The 16743-nt window shown below is 38.0% G+C and overlaps 1 protein-coding gene across 5 annotated transcripts in view; it reads right to left on the bottom strand.

Annotated features, from left to right (window-relative positions):
• The window catches only part of PCNX1 (pecanex 1), a 133709-nt gene that overhangs the window by 89567 nt on the left and 27399 nt on the right, over positions 1-16743 (bottom strand). For all 5 annotated transcript variants that reach the window (XM_037127403.2, XM_037127411.2, XM_053673391.1 and 2 more), the window contains exons 3-6: positions 14163-14268; positions 12453-12498; positions 11560-11649; positions 3428-5131 (exon numbers count right to left, since the gene is read on the bottom strand). In XM_037127403.2, coding sequence (XP_036983298.2) covers positions 3428-5131; positions 11560-11649; positions 12453-12498; positions 14163-14268 — 1946 coding nt within the window. The remainder of the gene's footprint in view (positions 1-3427; positions 5132-11559; positions 11650-12452; positions 12499-14162; positions 14269-16743) is intronic.

The raw sequence follows: 16743 nt of genomic DNA, 5'->3' as shown, positions 1-16743 counted from the left end.
CAAGGACTGGGACTAGCACCCCCGCTGATAGAACTAATTTTCACATTTAGCCTTTGTACTCTGCTTCTGCCCCGTAGATAGACCTAATTACCGCATTCCGCTTCTGTATCTTGCTTTGCTACGTAGACAGGAAGACCCCATAGGCTACATAAACCCCAAGAATCCTTTGTTCGGGGCTCAGAATTTGGAGACTGCCTCCTCTGCGCCTGTGCACATTAATAAACCTCGTACTCCAGAATCCCTCGGTGTCTGGTTGCTTCGTTTTCCTATAACAATGACATATTCAAAAAAGAAAACTCCCTTACAAATGATTAAAAGCCATCAGTGTCTTCATTTCCACAATAAATCTGTAACTTACAAAGCACTTTCACATACTTAAGCTTATTAGAGTCTCATAGTTAATTGTGAGACAAGTCTACACAGTTATTTCTGTTTTACAATTGAGGAAACTGAGGCACAGAATTAATGGCTTACCGGAGTATCCAGTTAGTAATTAGAGGTGGTATTGAAACGTACCCATTCAATCCCTTATCCAGAACTTCACTGACTATCATGTCTATTCCTGCCACACAGAATCAGGTGTGGGCTGGTTTTCGGGATTCCACATACAAACATTTATTTGCCTCATCAATAAATACCACTTTTTTGGATGCTTTTAGGATAATTTTTCCAAGTGACTGACACATCCAAACCTGTTTATTGCATCTAATGAGCGTTTTTCTACGTGGTTTTACATGTCTAAGCTTTCTTCTCAGTATAGACGAATAAAATCTTTCCGTAATGAATTAGGGTCAGTCGCATACAGGGTGGGCAAAAGTAGGTTCACAGTTGTGAATGCACAAAAGTGTTTATTTCTGTGTTGCTATTTATTAATTATTGTAATTTTTCCATAACAACCATATGCATTTATTCTTGGATTATACTACAATACAGTATTAAGTTATGATACTAGGATGTCACTAACCACTATTAAAATTAAAAACACAATTTGTTCCTGCACTTAACGACCCCGTATCATTGTGGTGTTTTGGTTTGGTTTTACATGCTTATTCCAGCTCCTCTTTTAGTGTTAGCAGAGCATGTCGTCTGCTGTTACCACTTTTGCTTCTACAAGTGCCCCACCTCTTCTATAAATTTCCTTCAAACTTACCATGTGGACAAGAAGAGCAGAAAATTAATTCGCTGGAATCTAGAGTCCCTCTATTTAGTAGACTACAAAGCTTTAATTTCTATGTTCTCGTCTGTGCAGTAGTCTTTGTCTTTTCTAATGTTCAATATTTGGGTTCAAAAAAACCAACCTTCAATTTACATGTATGGCACACGCCCTCAAAAACTATTTATCAGAAAGGATTTGACTTTCTTTGGGTAAAGTAATATTCCCTTAACAGAAGATTATCTTTGCTTCCCAAACACAAAAATATTATAATAGGATCCTATTTTGTGCTTACAGGATGATGAACCAAACATTACACTGGAAATCATTTTCTCAAAGAAACAAACAAAAAAAATAGGTTAAGAAATTCAGGAAAAAAGTACAAAAAATAATAGAGTGTGTATAAACCTTTGTATTCTGATTTGTTTTTTATAATCTGTTGATTCATGCAAGAAATAAGTTTAAGTGACCCAAAAGAAAATGTTTTTTTAAAAGTGATACCAGCAAGAAAAACAACACTTTTCTATCATATGTAACTTGTCTGTATTTTACTTTTAAAATATTGGTGAAATTATAATAGATATGCTTTATAACTGTAAAATTATGCAAATTGAGAGCAACAGAAGAAATGCCTTCATTGGAATCTAAGACATTTTTCCTACCTAAGCAATCACAGAACATTATTGATGAAATGTAATTTTAACCGAAGTACTTAATTAATAGTGAATAGTCCTAGGAAAATAGTTACTTGTCATGTGACTAAATGTCGAAAGATAAGTTACATGACATATTGCTGCCAAAATAAGATTAAAATCCATATTACCAGACTAGATGTTATAAAAAAATGTTTTTCTCTCGGTATTATGTTAAGAAAGTAGAATTCGAGTATTACTATTTTTACTACTGTCGAGTTTTACTATTGTAAAACTCAGTGGTTTCCAGCCTGTTGAGAGCGTGTATGACATGATTTGTGTGAGAAGCCACTGAAAGCGAACCAGACCTTTCATGAAGAAAACAACGACATCCACGTCAAAGACTCAAGGGGTGGCTACAATCACTTCAAATATAACTAGTTCTCAATATTTAGGCTTGATAGACTATTTTCTTTCTTAGTTTAAAAAGATCATTTTTTTACATTCTTGTTAGAAATTAATCTTTGTTACAAGCTATTATAGACAAAGAAACGATAGAGTCTTTACCACAATATGGGCTTTTAAAATGCTCTGGGCAAAATTACAATCCTTTAAGAAAAACATGTCTTTGCATTTCAGAATGTTTGTACAAACAAAAAATTCAGCATAATTTTTAATGCTGAATGTTATCACGCCAACAGACCATATAAGCTTTAAAATTAAAGATGCAAGCTTGAAAAAAGGGAATGGGGATGGCGGACGAAGAAGCTACAGTGCTAACAACAGGTTTCATTCTTCTCATCTAGTCAAGGACCAGACTCCAAAATAACCAGGACGGAATAAACAAGCAACTACAGACAGGAGGGAACCCCAAGAAACAACTCTGAAATAAATGAAATGGCCAAAGCACATAAAATCACCTATCAAATTTATACGATTTCCCGAAATTTGAAATAAGCTATTACTTTAACCAAAACACTGTCTCTGTTATCACAGAGCGTACCACATATTAATAGATACTAAAGCCCAATATGAATGACAAATATTGACTTAATAAACTTTATGGAAAGTGTCAAGTTACAGAAAAATAAATGTTCTTAATGCCTAAAACCTAAGTAAGAAAAGATAAAACCAAAGACACAGACATAAAAGCACCACACGTTTTCGAAGTACATACAGCTACAGTACTACATACAGTATTTGGGGGGAATCTTTATGATAGGTTGGGTGACCTAATTCTGAAAGCTCGCTGCGTGCACTTTCACTGTATGGAAGAGATTACTAAAAATGGTTTGGCACCCTACTGAAATTGCCCATTTTGTCATTGCTATTGTTGTACAAAGAAGGAAGAGGACCAATTTTTATTATTAACGGCTGACAACCAGCTTAGAAAAAGGTGAATGCCATCAAGGATAAATTGATATATTCAAAAACGCAACTGAAAAAAATATTTTCTTGGTGTTCATACCAAAACCTTACCTAAGATAATCATTTCCTTCTTCATGGAACAAACTCTATTTCAATAACAGAGTGGAAGGGGAGCAATAGTAACACAAAACGTATTTCAGTAAGTACTGCTCTAATCTATAGCAGCAATAATTGCAATGACTCTTGGGGAAATCTCTTCCTGTAATTTACTTACCTCCACTGACTGCATCTTGCTCTTCACCTTCAGGAAATGCAACCTGGCTTGGCAAGCTATTCCTAGATCGAGTGACTGTCTCTAACTGGGAAGCCCGTCCCAACAAAGACAGCTCATCTAGCACCTCTCCCTCTTTGGCCTCGAGGTCTGATTTTGAAGTGGTTAAGGGTTTTATGCTTTCAGGTGCCATGAGTCTCGTGGAGTCATTCAAACATGCCACTGTGCCACTGTCCAGGCTCAGCACTCGGGCCCGGGTCTTGGCACTATTTGTGCTGGAAGTCCGACGTGCCGTCCGCTTTTTGCCAGTTCCTTCAGGACCCAAATGAGCTTTGTGTGTGTGCTCAGAGTCACTGCCCTTTTCTTTAGGGACATGTTTGGTCTTCAGAGCAGTGTACCTGCCCTCGGGAGACTGGCACGAATGAGAGGTGGTGCTAGAAGAGCTATCACTGCTGAACTGGTGAGCAGACTGAACACTGGATGCTCTGCTCAAGTCACTTTGGTCACTGGAGTCCTCGTCATGACAGAATATAGCACTGTGGGGCTTGGTACCAGAAACACCTCGAAAGGAAACATAGTCCCTATGCCGACTTGAATCAAAACTGCTGGCTCGTTTTTTTCCTGTCCGTCTCCTGCCTGACTTATGGGCAGAGGCTGTCCGGTGGATTAGGCTAGAGGATTTAGGTCGTACATCTCCTTCCTTTTGCTTTCCACCATCTTTCCCAACTTTTGAGTCCACTGAAACAGCGGACTTATTACTCTGCTCCTCTTTGCTTTCAGCAGCTTTCCCAAGTGGTTTGTCCCCCAGCGAAGTAAACTCATTTGCATGGGGGTTTTTATTGGCTTCTTCAGATGCAGAGGTGCTGAGACCTCTCTGATTGTGCATATCATCAGAAGTATTAGACTCCTTGGCCTCCTGAACCCCACTATTTGTACTCACTTCCAAGACAGTCTTTTCACTACTAGTCCTTCTGTCACTGGTACAGCTACTCTGGTCCTCTGGGTCGGCACAGCACTCTTTTTTCCTACCACTTTTCTTTCCTACTTTGGGAGACTCCTCATGCTCCGACAGGATGCTCTCTATGTGCGTTGAGCTGGTCTGCTCACTTTTATAGCTGCTGACGGTACTGTTGGTGTCCCGGTCCGTCCCACTGCAGTAGCTCTCTGTGGACCCACTGCTCCGCGTGCTCAGGCTCCTCAAGCTGTCCATGCTTTTGTCCGCTTTCAAAGGTTTGCTCTTCCCACTTTTGGTAGGTGGCTGAGAACGACTGTTTTTCAGCTCACCAACAAGCTGAAATTCCCCAGATAAACGAGAATTTTCCACCAAGGATTCTTTGGATCCAGAATGAGGTTTGGAAGATTCTAACTCACTAACTGGATCTAGCCCACGTCTTTGCTGGTACAGAGGGAAGTCATTCAGTGAAGTATCTGGAAAAGCCACAGCAGAGCTAGAGGTCCGTGGCACACCTCGTGGCCGGTGATCTTTCCTATACGAGTGTGAATGTAAAGGGACGAGAGAAGCTACTTCTGTGTCACAGGCACTGGACAGAGACTGATCAACATGGTGGTGGTGGCTGTGACTTGGCAGGCTCACTTTGTCGCTGCAATCTCTTGGCAAGTCCTGTCCACAGGAGGATAAGGAAGGCTGAATGGAGATGAAGGAATCATTGGAGACCAGACGGAAGAGCTTCCGATCAGTTGCCAAATCTGTTTCAAACACATATTTGGAAATGTTAACCCAAATCCATGATCTCCTTTCCTACTGTTTTAACAATAGAAAGAACTCAGAACATACAGTAAATCACGTACAAAAAATTTCTCAAGCAATCCCCTAACAACTGGCCAGTCATTCCAAAGAGCTGGTTTCTGTTTCACGGCTGCACAAGAAGGCCGTGTACTGATGGAATGAACCAGCAGCCTCAGGTTCTACAGATGGTCAACAACGAGAGGCAACAAAGGACTGTATTTCACACGGACCTAGGTTTTTATGTGATTTCTGTCTCTAACTCACTACCTGGGCAACCCTGGACTACCTTTCTAAGCCTCTGCTTTCTCATCTACAAAATGCAGCATCAACCTCACTGAGCAGGACCATGGGATAATGGAGATACGACCTACACTGCCTAGCACAGTGCCTGACACAGTTAATGGTAGCTATCGCTATTTTACCTAACACAAAAATCTTCCTGAAAAACTAATGATTATTTCACAAATCGACAAAAACCTAGGATCATCAGAAACAGAAAAAAGATTAAAAGGCTGACCAATACCCAAACAAGATAAAATAGTTCATAACAACTAAAAGATTAAAACAATAATTGTGTGGCAAAATATTGCACTTTCTCATTTCACCGTTGATGGAACAATTACAAAATGCCTCGTGAGAAAACTCTATATCCCCTTATACCTCTAAGCCTATCCCTTTAACCCTCCATTTAGGGCAGTGGGTTGGTGACTTGAGTTACCACATATACTATGTTTACAGATATAAATATAAATAAATCCACCTACCTACCTACTTACATTGTAATTTTTCTTGAAACATAGCTTGACAACCAAATTGCCACAACAGCTTATTTTTAATACACTTTTGAGTAACAAGATGGTTGAATCTGCTGTTAGTTCAATAAAAAGAAAAATTATTCTGATTTGTCATAACTCCTTAGAAAAAAATACAATAGATTCTGTTGCAAGTAAGACTCTTCCCAGTAGAATTTCCACAATAAATGCAGAGTTCCCCTGAGATTAATATATAATAAGAATGATTAGAAATGTATACTTTAGAAATTGTGATTTACAAATGACCTGTTAGGCTTGATTTTACATTCTAAAGTCTTTAAGGTAAGTAAAATCCGGGTTATCCGTCATGTGCTGGAAGCAACGGTCACTGTGCTTAGGGTCCTACATTCTCTAAACACCAAAATTTGAAAGTTAGCACTTTATTTATTTGTTGCAGTATGCAATTATAAAGTTATTGTTATAAACTCTCTCTATATTTCTAATAAGCAACTACAGAATGGTGTGATATTTACATTTTAAGGTTATGAATTTTATAGAACAAAACTGACCTGAACAAGTAGCTAAAGATCACCAATTCTAATATATAACAAAAGACTTTTTTTAATGCTAACAATCGAAATTAACTCCCAAGACATTAATAAAGCAGAAATGTAAGTTCCTCATTTTAACAGAGTCGGACGTGCTTTAGTACCTGTGCTCTTTTCAACATTGCAAAATAAATATAGCATAAAAACTTTAACATTAGGTGGTTTCAGAAAACTTTTTAGCCAACATTAGATATTTTTCTTATTGTTAGTAATAGTCAAAGACAGACTCAAATCAATACAGAGAGATGTTATTTTCCATGTAATTAACCTTCTCCCCATGACTGTCACTAGTGGATTTCAGGGTAGGACATGCTCACACACTGCTCACAGTGGCACTAACTGGTGTAACCTGCTGTAAGGCAATCAGGTAACACGGCCAAAGCCTTCCAAAAGTGTACTCACCCACGATCGGTAATCTATTTCCAGACATTGTTGCAAAAGGATTAAACCAAATATGTATATACACTTTAGCAAAAAATTATTCCTCTCGTGTTCTTATTAAACTTCTTAAAACACACAAAAAATATTGAAATCTCCAAAAAATGGCTGAATAAATTATGGTGTCTATTAATAATATCAGGCATGAAAAGTTTTTTCAGAAATTATGTAATAATATGAGAAAATACTTAAGTGAAAAAGATGGCACTATATTAAAGTATTATTCCAATCTGTAAGAGTTAAGAAGAATACTAAGTGTATGTGAAAATGTTTGCAGGAATATTAAAAGTAATATACCACATTGTGCCATAAAAAGGGATAAAGTCCTAATACATGCTACAACATGCCAAACAAAAGAAAAAGATACAAAAAGCCACACATGAGACAATTTCATTTATATGAAATGTCATTCAGAATGGGCAAATGCCCAGACGGAAGTAGACCAGCGGTTGCCAAAGGTTGTCTGAAGAAAGAAATGTGGAGTATCATGGGTCTGGGCTTCTTTTGAAGATAATAAAAATACTGTGGAATTGGATAGTGGTAATAGGCTTACAACCTTGAGAATGTATTAAAAACTATTGAATTTTACACTTTAGAAGGGTGAATTTTATGGTATGTGAATTACGTCACAATAAAAAATAAGAAAAAATGACACATCAAAAAATATTAACAGTAGTTATCTCGATGGCAGTAATATGATTAATTTCTTCATACATAACTATATTTTCTAAAATTAGCATATACTACTTTTACAAATAAAAATCACACTTTCTTCCTCTCTTCTGGGTCATCCCCACCAATTATATATCTAAAAAAGAGCTGTTACTTCTCCTACATATTCTTCCAAAACCCAAATCTCCCCTTTGTCATCACTTCCCCTCCTAGCATCTTCTATTTCTGTCCCCCTTTACATAAATTCACCAGAAGGGAAATCTGTGTTCACGGTTTTCAATACTTCTCCTCTAATTCTCTCTTACATATATTCTAATCCCACTCTGTTAAGATGCTTGTCAAAGTCACCAGCAAACCTCTGCACTGTTAAACCCAATGGTGGAGTCTCGGTCTGCTGTCACCTGCCGGACTGGCACCTTCCTGGGACTCTGGCTGCAACGGCCCCGCCTTTCCTTCTGCCTCACCGGTTGTGCTCAGCCCCCTGGACTTACTCACTGGAGTGCTTCAGGGTGCAAGCCTTGGAACTTTTCACTTTTCTATCTCTAGTCTCTTTCTATAGAAAACTCGTTTTTCTGGCCTCATAACTAAAATCCAGAAATACCTGTAACTAGTTCCTCCATCTTCAACCCAGCCCCCTACTCATATGGGGATGGGCTAAAGTTCTGATCTTGAGTAGAGAAATCATGAGTGAATCTGGAGGGGGGAACTGCAGGTAATCTCCTCCTAGAAGTGAAAAAGAAGAGTACACAGCTCCACTTGCTAAGTTTTCTCCCAATTATCCTGACTCATGCTGATAAAACAAGTGCCAGCTAATCAACTAACCAACTAAAGATCAACTTCCTGTAAATCCAAACCAACTGGGGAAACAAGAACCCCAACAGGTATTTAAGCCAGAATGGACACTTGCCACTAGGTGGTGCCAAACCACAGCCCAGGCTAACGCAGATTTGGATCTCTGAGCCAGGCTACTTCAGGTCCAAACTGGCTAACCATGCAGGCTTGCCCTGTTAGTTTATGAATGTCATGATAACACAACCCTACAATTAACATGACTGAATTTTATGATAGCTACATACTGAAAACTCGTAATTTTAAAATCTGAGCCCGGGCTTCTTACCTGAAATTCAGATCTAAATAATTATCTAATCATTGCCACTTAGAGATCTATCAGCACCCCATACCTGATACGCCTCAAACTGAACTCCCTATCCATCCTCCTCCTCCCTGCTCTGCCTACCCCTAAATCTGCTCCTTCTCAGTCTTCCCCCTTTCAGTTCACAGGGACTCCACCCTCCTCAGTGCTTAACCCCAAACCTCAGAATCATCCATGACTACGATTTCTCTCAGGTGATATATTCAAATCCATCAGCATCAACATACCCTCTCATTACTATCTTCTACACACAGTCAAACTTACTTCTCAATACCCTAATCTGTGTCCTGAATTACTGCAATAATCTACTAACTGAACTTCCTGCTTCAGCCTTTGCCCCTTAACATTTTCTCAACATGGAGTCAAGTGATTCTGTTAAAATAGAACAGATCACACATGATGCTCATCTGCGAAAAACGTTTAGCAATTCCTGATCTCACTGGAAATTGAAACCAAAACCTTTAAAATGGCTTACAAGACTACAATGTGCCCCCCCACTTAGGCCACCCCAACCACACCATTTCTCAAGGCTGACAGGCCTGCCCCTACTTCAGGACTTCTGGGGGGAGTATCTTGAGAACTCACTCTTCACCTCCTTGGCGTCTTTGGTCTCAGTGAAGCTTTCCCTCAACTGCTCTATTGAAGCTTACAATTCCCCAGCCCCAGCGCCTCCCACCCTCTGTCCCTATTACTGTATAGAGTTATACATATTCCAGTATAAATCCGCACACAGTATAGCAGTTACATGAGGGCAGGAATTTTTATCTTTTGTTCACTGATTTATTTCCTGGTACTTAGAGTGGTGGTGCTCGGTATGTAATGAGTACTAGGTAATGTTACATGTTAGCTATGTGAGAAAATGTTGTGTAATAAAAACAAGTTATAAACCTACATGAAAGCAGAACAGTACAGCATTAAAAGCATAATTCAAAACTATATTTCAATTACAGGACTGCCGCTCTTTAGCTAAATGACTTTGGTCAAGTTTCTTGTAAGTTCTCTCTAAGGCAGGGGTATCAAACTCATTTTCACCAGGGGCCACATCAGCCTCACGGTTGCCTTCAAAGGGCAGAATTTTAGGACTGTATACATGTAACTACTCAATAATTAAGTGAGAGCTCAGCACTGCTGCTGGATAGAAACAAGGTGCCTGGCCGGGTAACGCACGGTGGAGGGCTGGATTCGGCCCACGGGCCTTGTGTTTGCCACCTGTGCTCTAAGCCATGACTTGCTCATCTGTAAAGTGAGAGTAATAACAGTATTAACATTAAACGCTTACAGTAAAGATTAACTGGGTGAGTGCATATAAAAGCTGAAAAGAAGACCTACACCAGGGGTTAACTAAGGCCTGCAAGAGCCATGTAACAAGCCACGCCCCCTCATTTATATGTTACTTGTGGCCCCTTTCACTCTACAACGCAGAGCCGAGTAAGCTGCAGGAGACCTTTCAGCCTAAGAGGCTGTCTGTTTATAGAAAAAGCTTACTGACCCCTAACCTAGGTAACAGTATGCACTCAGTATCTATGTCAGTAAGTATCTGCAAGGGTAGGTCTGTGGTGTATTAATTCTTAACCTGCCACACTACAAAATTCCCACTTGTGCACGGTGCTTTCCAGATATAAAGTAAAAAGATACAGGACCCCTAAATGCACTAGCTCTTCTGAGATCAATTATTAATTTTTTAGACATTTTGATAACTGAACATTAGAGAAAGGAAAATGTAATTCTCAAACCAATCAATTTATCTTTACTTTATATGAAAAAACAGATAGTTTGCACATCACAAAGTATGTTTAAGAGTACTGGAGGTAGGGGGATAGATTGGTGGGGGTGGCCAACAAAAGCAAATAAACAATGGAGCACTACGATTCTAAAAAAGCAGGGTTACAGTGATAAACTAAAACTCCAACTACCAGAAAGAAAAATACAGCTGTTAGAACTGAACCTGTATTAATGGAAAAATGCCGCCATTTAGTGATCTACATATAACTTCATAAATAAGTTTCATAATTAATGACAGGAAATTTATCAGCCTGCCTGCCTAGCAAACATCACCAACAGGCTAATAATAACACCAGGCTGGGACGAGGGAGACAACTTCCTGTCTCACTGATTATAACCTGGGATAGTCTCCACTTGAAAATCGGGATGACATATACATCCTTTCATGTTTGAACAAAAATCAAATGTGAGCATGTCGCAGTCCTTTAAAAAACTGACTCCAAAAAATCCAAAATACTCATTTATAATGGAGTTGAATAAGGGGGAAAAATCACTTAAATCCAAAATTTCTATTAAAAATCTACTTACAGGGGGCAGGCGCCATGTTGGTGGTAATCATACAGTTTCTCAGAAATTCCAACCGCAAGTTATTTCTCATAAAACGTATTGTTAGACAAGGTATGAAGCACAGGTGGCATCTAGAGATCTTACTGAATGGAACAGTTTTACACAAGCAAGATGCTTTGACCAGCTAAAGGAGCTGCAGTCTTTTCTCCCATTTCATGCTCACCCTAGGGCACGCACTCATAAAACTTCTCTCTTCACGTGTAGTTTGCAGCACGTGTCCAGCTGAATTCCAGCCAGCTAAAAGTTCTTATGGCACTGTATTACTATTATCCTAGTAAATAATTTTATTTTAATCTTTTTTAAAAAAAATACATATGAAATCATTAAGTCGTCTGCCAAAATGTGAGCAGCATATTCTACAAACTCACCCTGGTCCCCGCACTCTGTAACGTCACTGTGAGGCATAACGTTCTTACCTTGTTCTTCACTTCCTTCCTTACAAAGACTAGAGCTCTGGCCCAGACTTAAACTGATATCGTCAGAAGTCTTAGCAGTGTCTGTATCTCCTACAAAGTAAAGACAAATGTGTGAAGACATTATATTAAAAGTAATGAAAAAAAAAAGTAATGAGTGTACAGTATGTCATAACAAGGAAGGACGTCAAGGAGTACAGCGAATACCCACTGTATCAGTTTGCTACACACTGTATGAGTGCACCGTAGCTACTAAAGCAGCGGACTATCAGGCCACACAGCTATCCTAATAGCACTGCAAGCAGAAAAATATGGAAGGCATCACACTGTTAGCTAATAAACCTATTTCTTCTTTTAGAAAAGCAGTTTAAAATAATAAAGATCACGTAATAACTTGAATCAACATAAATTTCTTTCCAAGAGCAAATTAGTTAGCTAAAAAATTATAGGGAAAAAATAATATAATTTAGCTGAAATAAGTATACAAAATAAAAGACATATATCAAATGTATAGAAAAAACATTTACCTCTTCTTAGTATCTCATTTGCAGCCAATTTAAAGGTTCCGCATTAAATTACTCAGTTTTCCATAAACCTCACTAAAACCCACACAAAAAAGTATTTTCCCTCCAGGCAAGGAAGTTTCTTTATAGATCAAAATGTACACTCCATGCAATGCAATGAAAATGGTCAAATACTTTTGTGCAATTTGGGTGATGAAAAGGAAACACAGTATAAATCAAGTAGCCTTTAGTAAAAGATGAACAGTTTTATCTACAAAATAATTTCAAGAACAATTTTTCATTACATGTGAATATAAAATGCTCAGTTATCTATATTACAACTAAAAATGAAATGGAAAGTCAGAGACAACTTTCAAGTTAGATCACATCTACCTTTAATAGTAGCTGCTGTTCCAAGACGAGAGGAGCCAGATCCAATCTGAAAACATGACATGGAACAAGAAAAACTAATTAAAGTGCTAGCTCTGTCATTACCAATGTACACTAGCAAGATAAGCAAATGCAATTCTTATGTTATCAAAGCATAGTATCAGTCACTTTTATCAGGAGGAAAAGATGCTGCTGAGGCAGTTTTACAGCAGAGCCGCAGACCTGCCTGCCACGGCACGTACTGTGTCTGCGTCACAGGTGTGCCGGGACTGGGGGTCCCTGATTCCCTCTGGGCGCTCAGGACTCCTGGAGCCTCCAGGGCAGAGTGCCTCCCACCTTGAACAGTTTATTTTACACTATTATTATCACTTTTCATACTGCACTATGACATGTTCATGCTATGAACAAAAGCCAAATTAGGTGTTGAATCTATCTGAAATAAATGTAGACATGTCAGGAAATATAAAGGGAATGTTTTGAGCCCAAAACAATACATGCAACAAAAAGCAACCTGAATCTTTAAATGTCAAGTTGTGAACAAATCAATATGCAATTTCCTCAAGTTGCAGACAAAAAAGCAACTACTTCTTTGCAAACTGCTATAACATGTTTAGAAAGAATGAAAAACTAAGGCATCCATGAAAAAATGAATTTTTAGCAAAAACTAAACAGAAAGCTAAAATCTACTGAACTTTTGGTGCTTATACTAAAGATGGTATAACATTTCCCTAAAATTTCACAGCCATCATTTATTACACTACTATAAAAATTGTATAAACAGCCCTGGCTGGTGTGGCTCAGTGGATTGAGCACAGGCTGCGAACCAAAGGGTCACCAGTTCAATTCCCAGTCAGGCACATGGCTGGCCAGGTTGCAGGCCAGGCCCCCAGTAGGGGGCTTGTAAGAGGCAACCACACATTGAGATGTTTCTCTCCCTCTATTTCTCCCTCCCTCCCACTCTCTCTAAAAAAAAAACCAAAAACAAATAATAAAATCTTTAAAAATATAAACAAATACCACAAATTCCACAAACAACTTCAGGAAACAAAATATAACAACATGACAATTACTAAATTAACAAGTCTTAGTAAATCTTTCTATAATCTGTTTTCAAGGGAGCCAAGAAGAAAACCCTCAACAAATTTAATATCTTAGAAGAAAATTAAAAACTTTCAAATGATATTTTATATTTTACTAAATCTATCCTTTCATTGATTCAATGGAGCAAAAATACACAATAAGAAACTTGCTCAAAATATAGGTAAATGTTGAACTAGAAAGGTCATGGACAATATTCTTGATCTGGATGGCAATTAAATTGGTGTGTGTTTATGTATATAGTATAAACATGTGTGTAAAAATCCACTGAGCTGTACACTAAGGCATGTATACTATGCTCTATGAAATGTACATGGCAGGAAAAATAAGCAGACACAAACATGTTAAAACTACTAATAAATTCTTGATATAGGCAACAAAAAATGAGCTTTGTAATATTTTAAACTGTTTATTAAACTCTATGCTAAGGAAAAAATGTACTTAATGTGAAAACTCAGTTAAAAAAATAGAATATTTACAAGAGATATTAATAAACAATAAAAATTATTAATAAGCAAGATAAACCCAAACACTAAATGACTACTGCAGACAGAATTCCTAAGACCCTTTATCAAGAGGGGGGAAAAGGCAAAATAACATCATATAGGTTTCCACCTGGTTACTTGGATCCAGGCCAGCATAAGAATTTCTCGAACTGCACCCCACTGGCGGCGTGGCCTCTCGAATGAACTCAGACATTTCAATCCCTCCACCAGGATCGCTGTTGGCAAAAACGAGTCAGAGAGAGCAACCGCCATTACTCCACCACCAATGGTTTCCTCTTTGGTATTTTTCTCAAAGTAAAGAAGTTCTGATTTTTAATAGAGCAAATGGCAAAAAAAAAGATCATTCTTCATTTGTAAGTCTAATAATTTGAACTATTTTATAATCACATTACTACTTTAAAATATTTTTTATAATTCTCCCAAACTTTCTACACGCAATCCAGCATTAGAAACTGACCCTAATTAGAATTACAGAATACTGAATATGGCACATATTTTATGATATGAGCCACGTGCACACTATAGCAAAGAAATGATTTGTCTTTTGCTTCCTAAAAGCAAAGACAAATCAGTCACTGTAAATATAGGAAGTAGTCCTGGCTGGTATGTCTCAGTGGACTGAGTGCCGGCCTGCAAACCAAAGGGTCACCGGTTCGATTCCCAGTCAGGGCACATGCCTGGGTTGCAGGCCAGGTCCCCAATAGGGGGCATCAAAAAGGCAACCACACACTAATATTTCTCTCCCTCTCTTTCTCCCTCCCTTCTCCTCTCTTTAAAAATAAATAAAATATTTTTTAAAAAGAAAAACTATGGCATGTAAATAAGTAAAATGCCATAAAGTATCTGACATAAGATAATTAATATCCTTCATAAATATCTTCTCCAAATCAATAGCAAAAAAACTAACCACCATTAGAAAGACAACTGACCAATAACACAATAAAACCACCTCCATTTCACTAGTAATCCAAACACTGAATAATTAAACAACATCTCTACCACAGTTCTGTCAAAATACTCAACACTCAGTGTTATCAAAAGTACCAAAAAAACAAAAAGCCTTCAAACTAGTGGTCATTGTAATTACAAGGTAAAATCTTTAGAATTTGGCAATATATACTGAAAATTTTAAAAACTGATGTAGCTTTCTAGTAATTCTAAATTATGATTAAATTACTCATTTAAAATTTAAACATAGTGATCAATATTTATATTTGAAAATAATTGAAATAACTAAAAACATGATAATTAAATATATATACCCACAAAATGGAAAACTGTTAAGTCAAAAATAGTATCAACAGAAAAGGAAATGGTTTCACTCTTTCAAATATTTCATGAGTACCTCTCAGTGTCAGATGCTATTTTAGAGCCTGGGAATATAACAGTTTATAGGGGGGAAAGTTCTCTGCCTTCAAGAAACTTACAAGTGTTATACTAACAAAGGACTAAGCAAGATAACTGCAGATACTGATTAATGCTATGAACATAATTTTGACAAGCACAAACTATTTGTTCAATGCAGAAAAAGGGTAATCATGCTAGAGATGGAGAAAATACGAGGAGTGACCCAAAAGAAATGGAGTTTACTTAAAAAAAACTGTGTATTTATTCTTACACGTTTAAACTTTAGTCACCTGCAAAGTATTCTACATTTGATACCTATTGAGACATTTTTTCCACTGCTCAAAACAGTTTTGAACTTGTCAATTTTGAAGGCTTTTAGTGCTTCTGCCATTTTTTTGTTTCACCTCTTCCACATGGGCAAAATGTTTCCCTCTTAGGACTTTTTCATCCAGGGTAACAAAAAAAGTTGCTTGGGCAAGATCAGGTAAATAGGAGGACAGGGCACAGGGGCCAAGGTGTTTTGGTCAAAAACTGCTGAACACCCAGCGTGGTGTGGACAGGTGTGCTGGGAAATCACCCGATATGACATGGGCGAACTGCTGACAGTCTTCGAAAAAACTCACTGAAGCCAAACGCAGCCTCTCACAACGACGTCAGCTGGTCCACTGATACAGATGGTCCCCAGAACACCCACCTAGCAGGAAAAGCCTCTACTACAAGGCACACATGCTCCCGAAGATAATTCCTTGGTTTTTTTGAGGTGCCCCTGATATATTTGAAAAAGGATAAATGACTTTCATTGCACTGGAAAATACACAGAAACATTACCTGTCTTACAGCATTTCTATCTTGATACCTGAAATACCTCATATCTTAGTGAGTGGAAACATCGCATAGTGGTTAAAGGCATGGACTCCAGATCTGACTCTGGATCTTTCTCACCTTAGTTTCCACATCTGTTAGTCAGGGATAATCACAATGTGTACCTCAGAATTGTTTTTAAGACTGAATGGACTTATGGACGTCAACTGTTCACATAAAAACTGTTTTATAAGTTATACTGGTGGTAATCATGTCTATAAAGTCACAATAAACTTTTGGCTATGGATAAAGTCCCTCTATCAAAAAGAGACAGTGGGAAGGGCCAAGATAATGCAATAGAATGTGACTGAACCCCAGGGAGAACACTTGAGCTGGGACAGAAAAGGGAGCCTCCAGGAGGAGGTGACATTTACACAGATTTGAACTCCAAGAAGTCAGTTATGTAAAGATCTAGGGAGAGAGTAGCTAGGTTTCTAGGGTGAAAATAAAAAATTGAAAAATATTTACAATAGATTAAGTGA

The sequence above is a fragment of the Artibeus jamaicensis genome, unplaced genomic scaffold, assembly GCF_021234435.1.
Source record: "Artibeus jamaicensis isolate MK-2021 breed Jamaican fruit bat unplaced genomic scaffold, CSHL_Jam_final contig_851, whole genome shotgun sequence".
NCBI classification, from domain to species: Eukaryota; Metazoa; Chordata; class Mammalia; order Chiroptera; family Phyllostomidae; genus Artibeus; species Artibeus jamaicensis.
The sequence above is the reverse complement of the archived record's forward strand: the minus strand, read 5'-3'. Positions and strand labels throughout refer to the sequence as shown.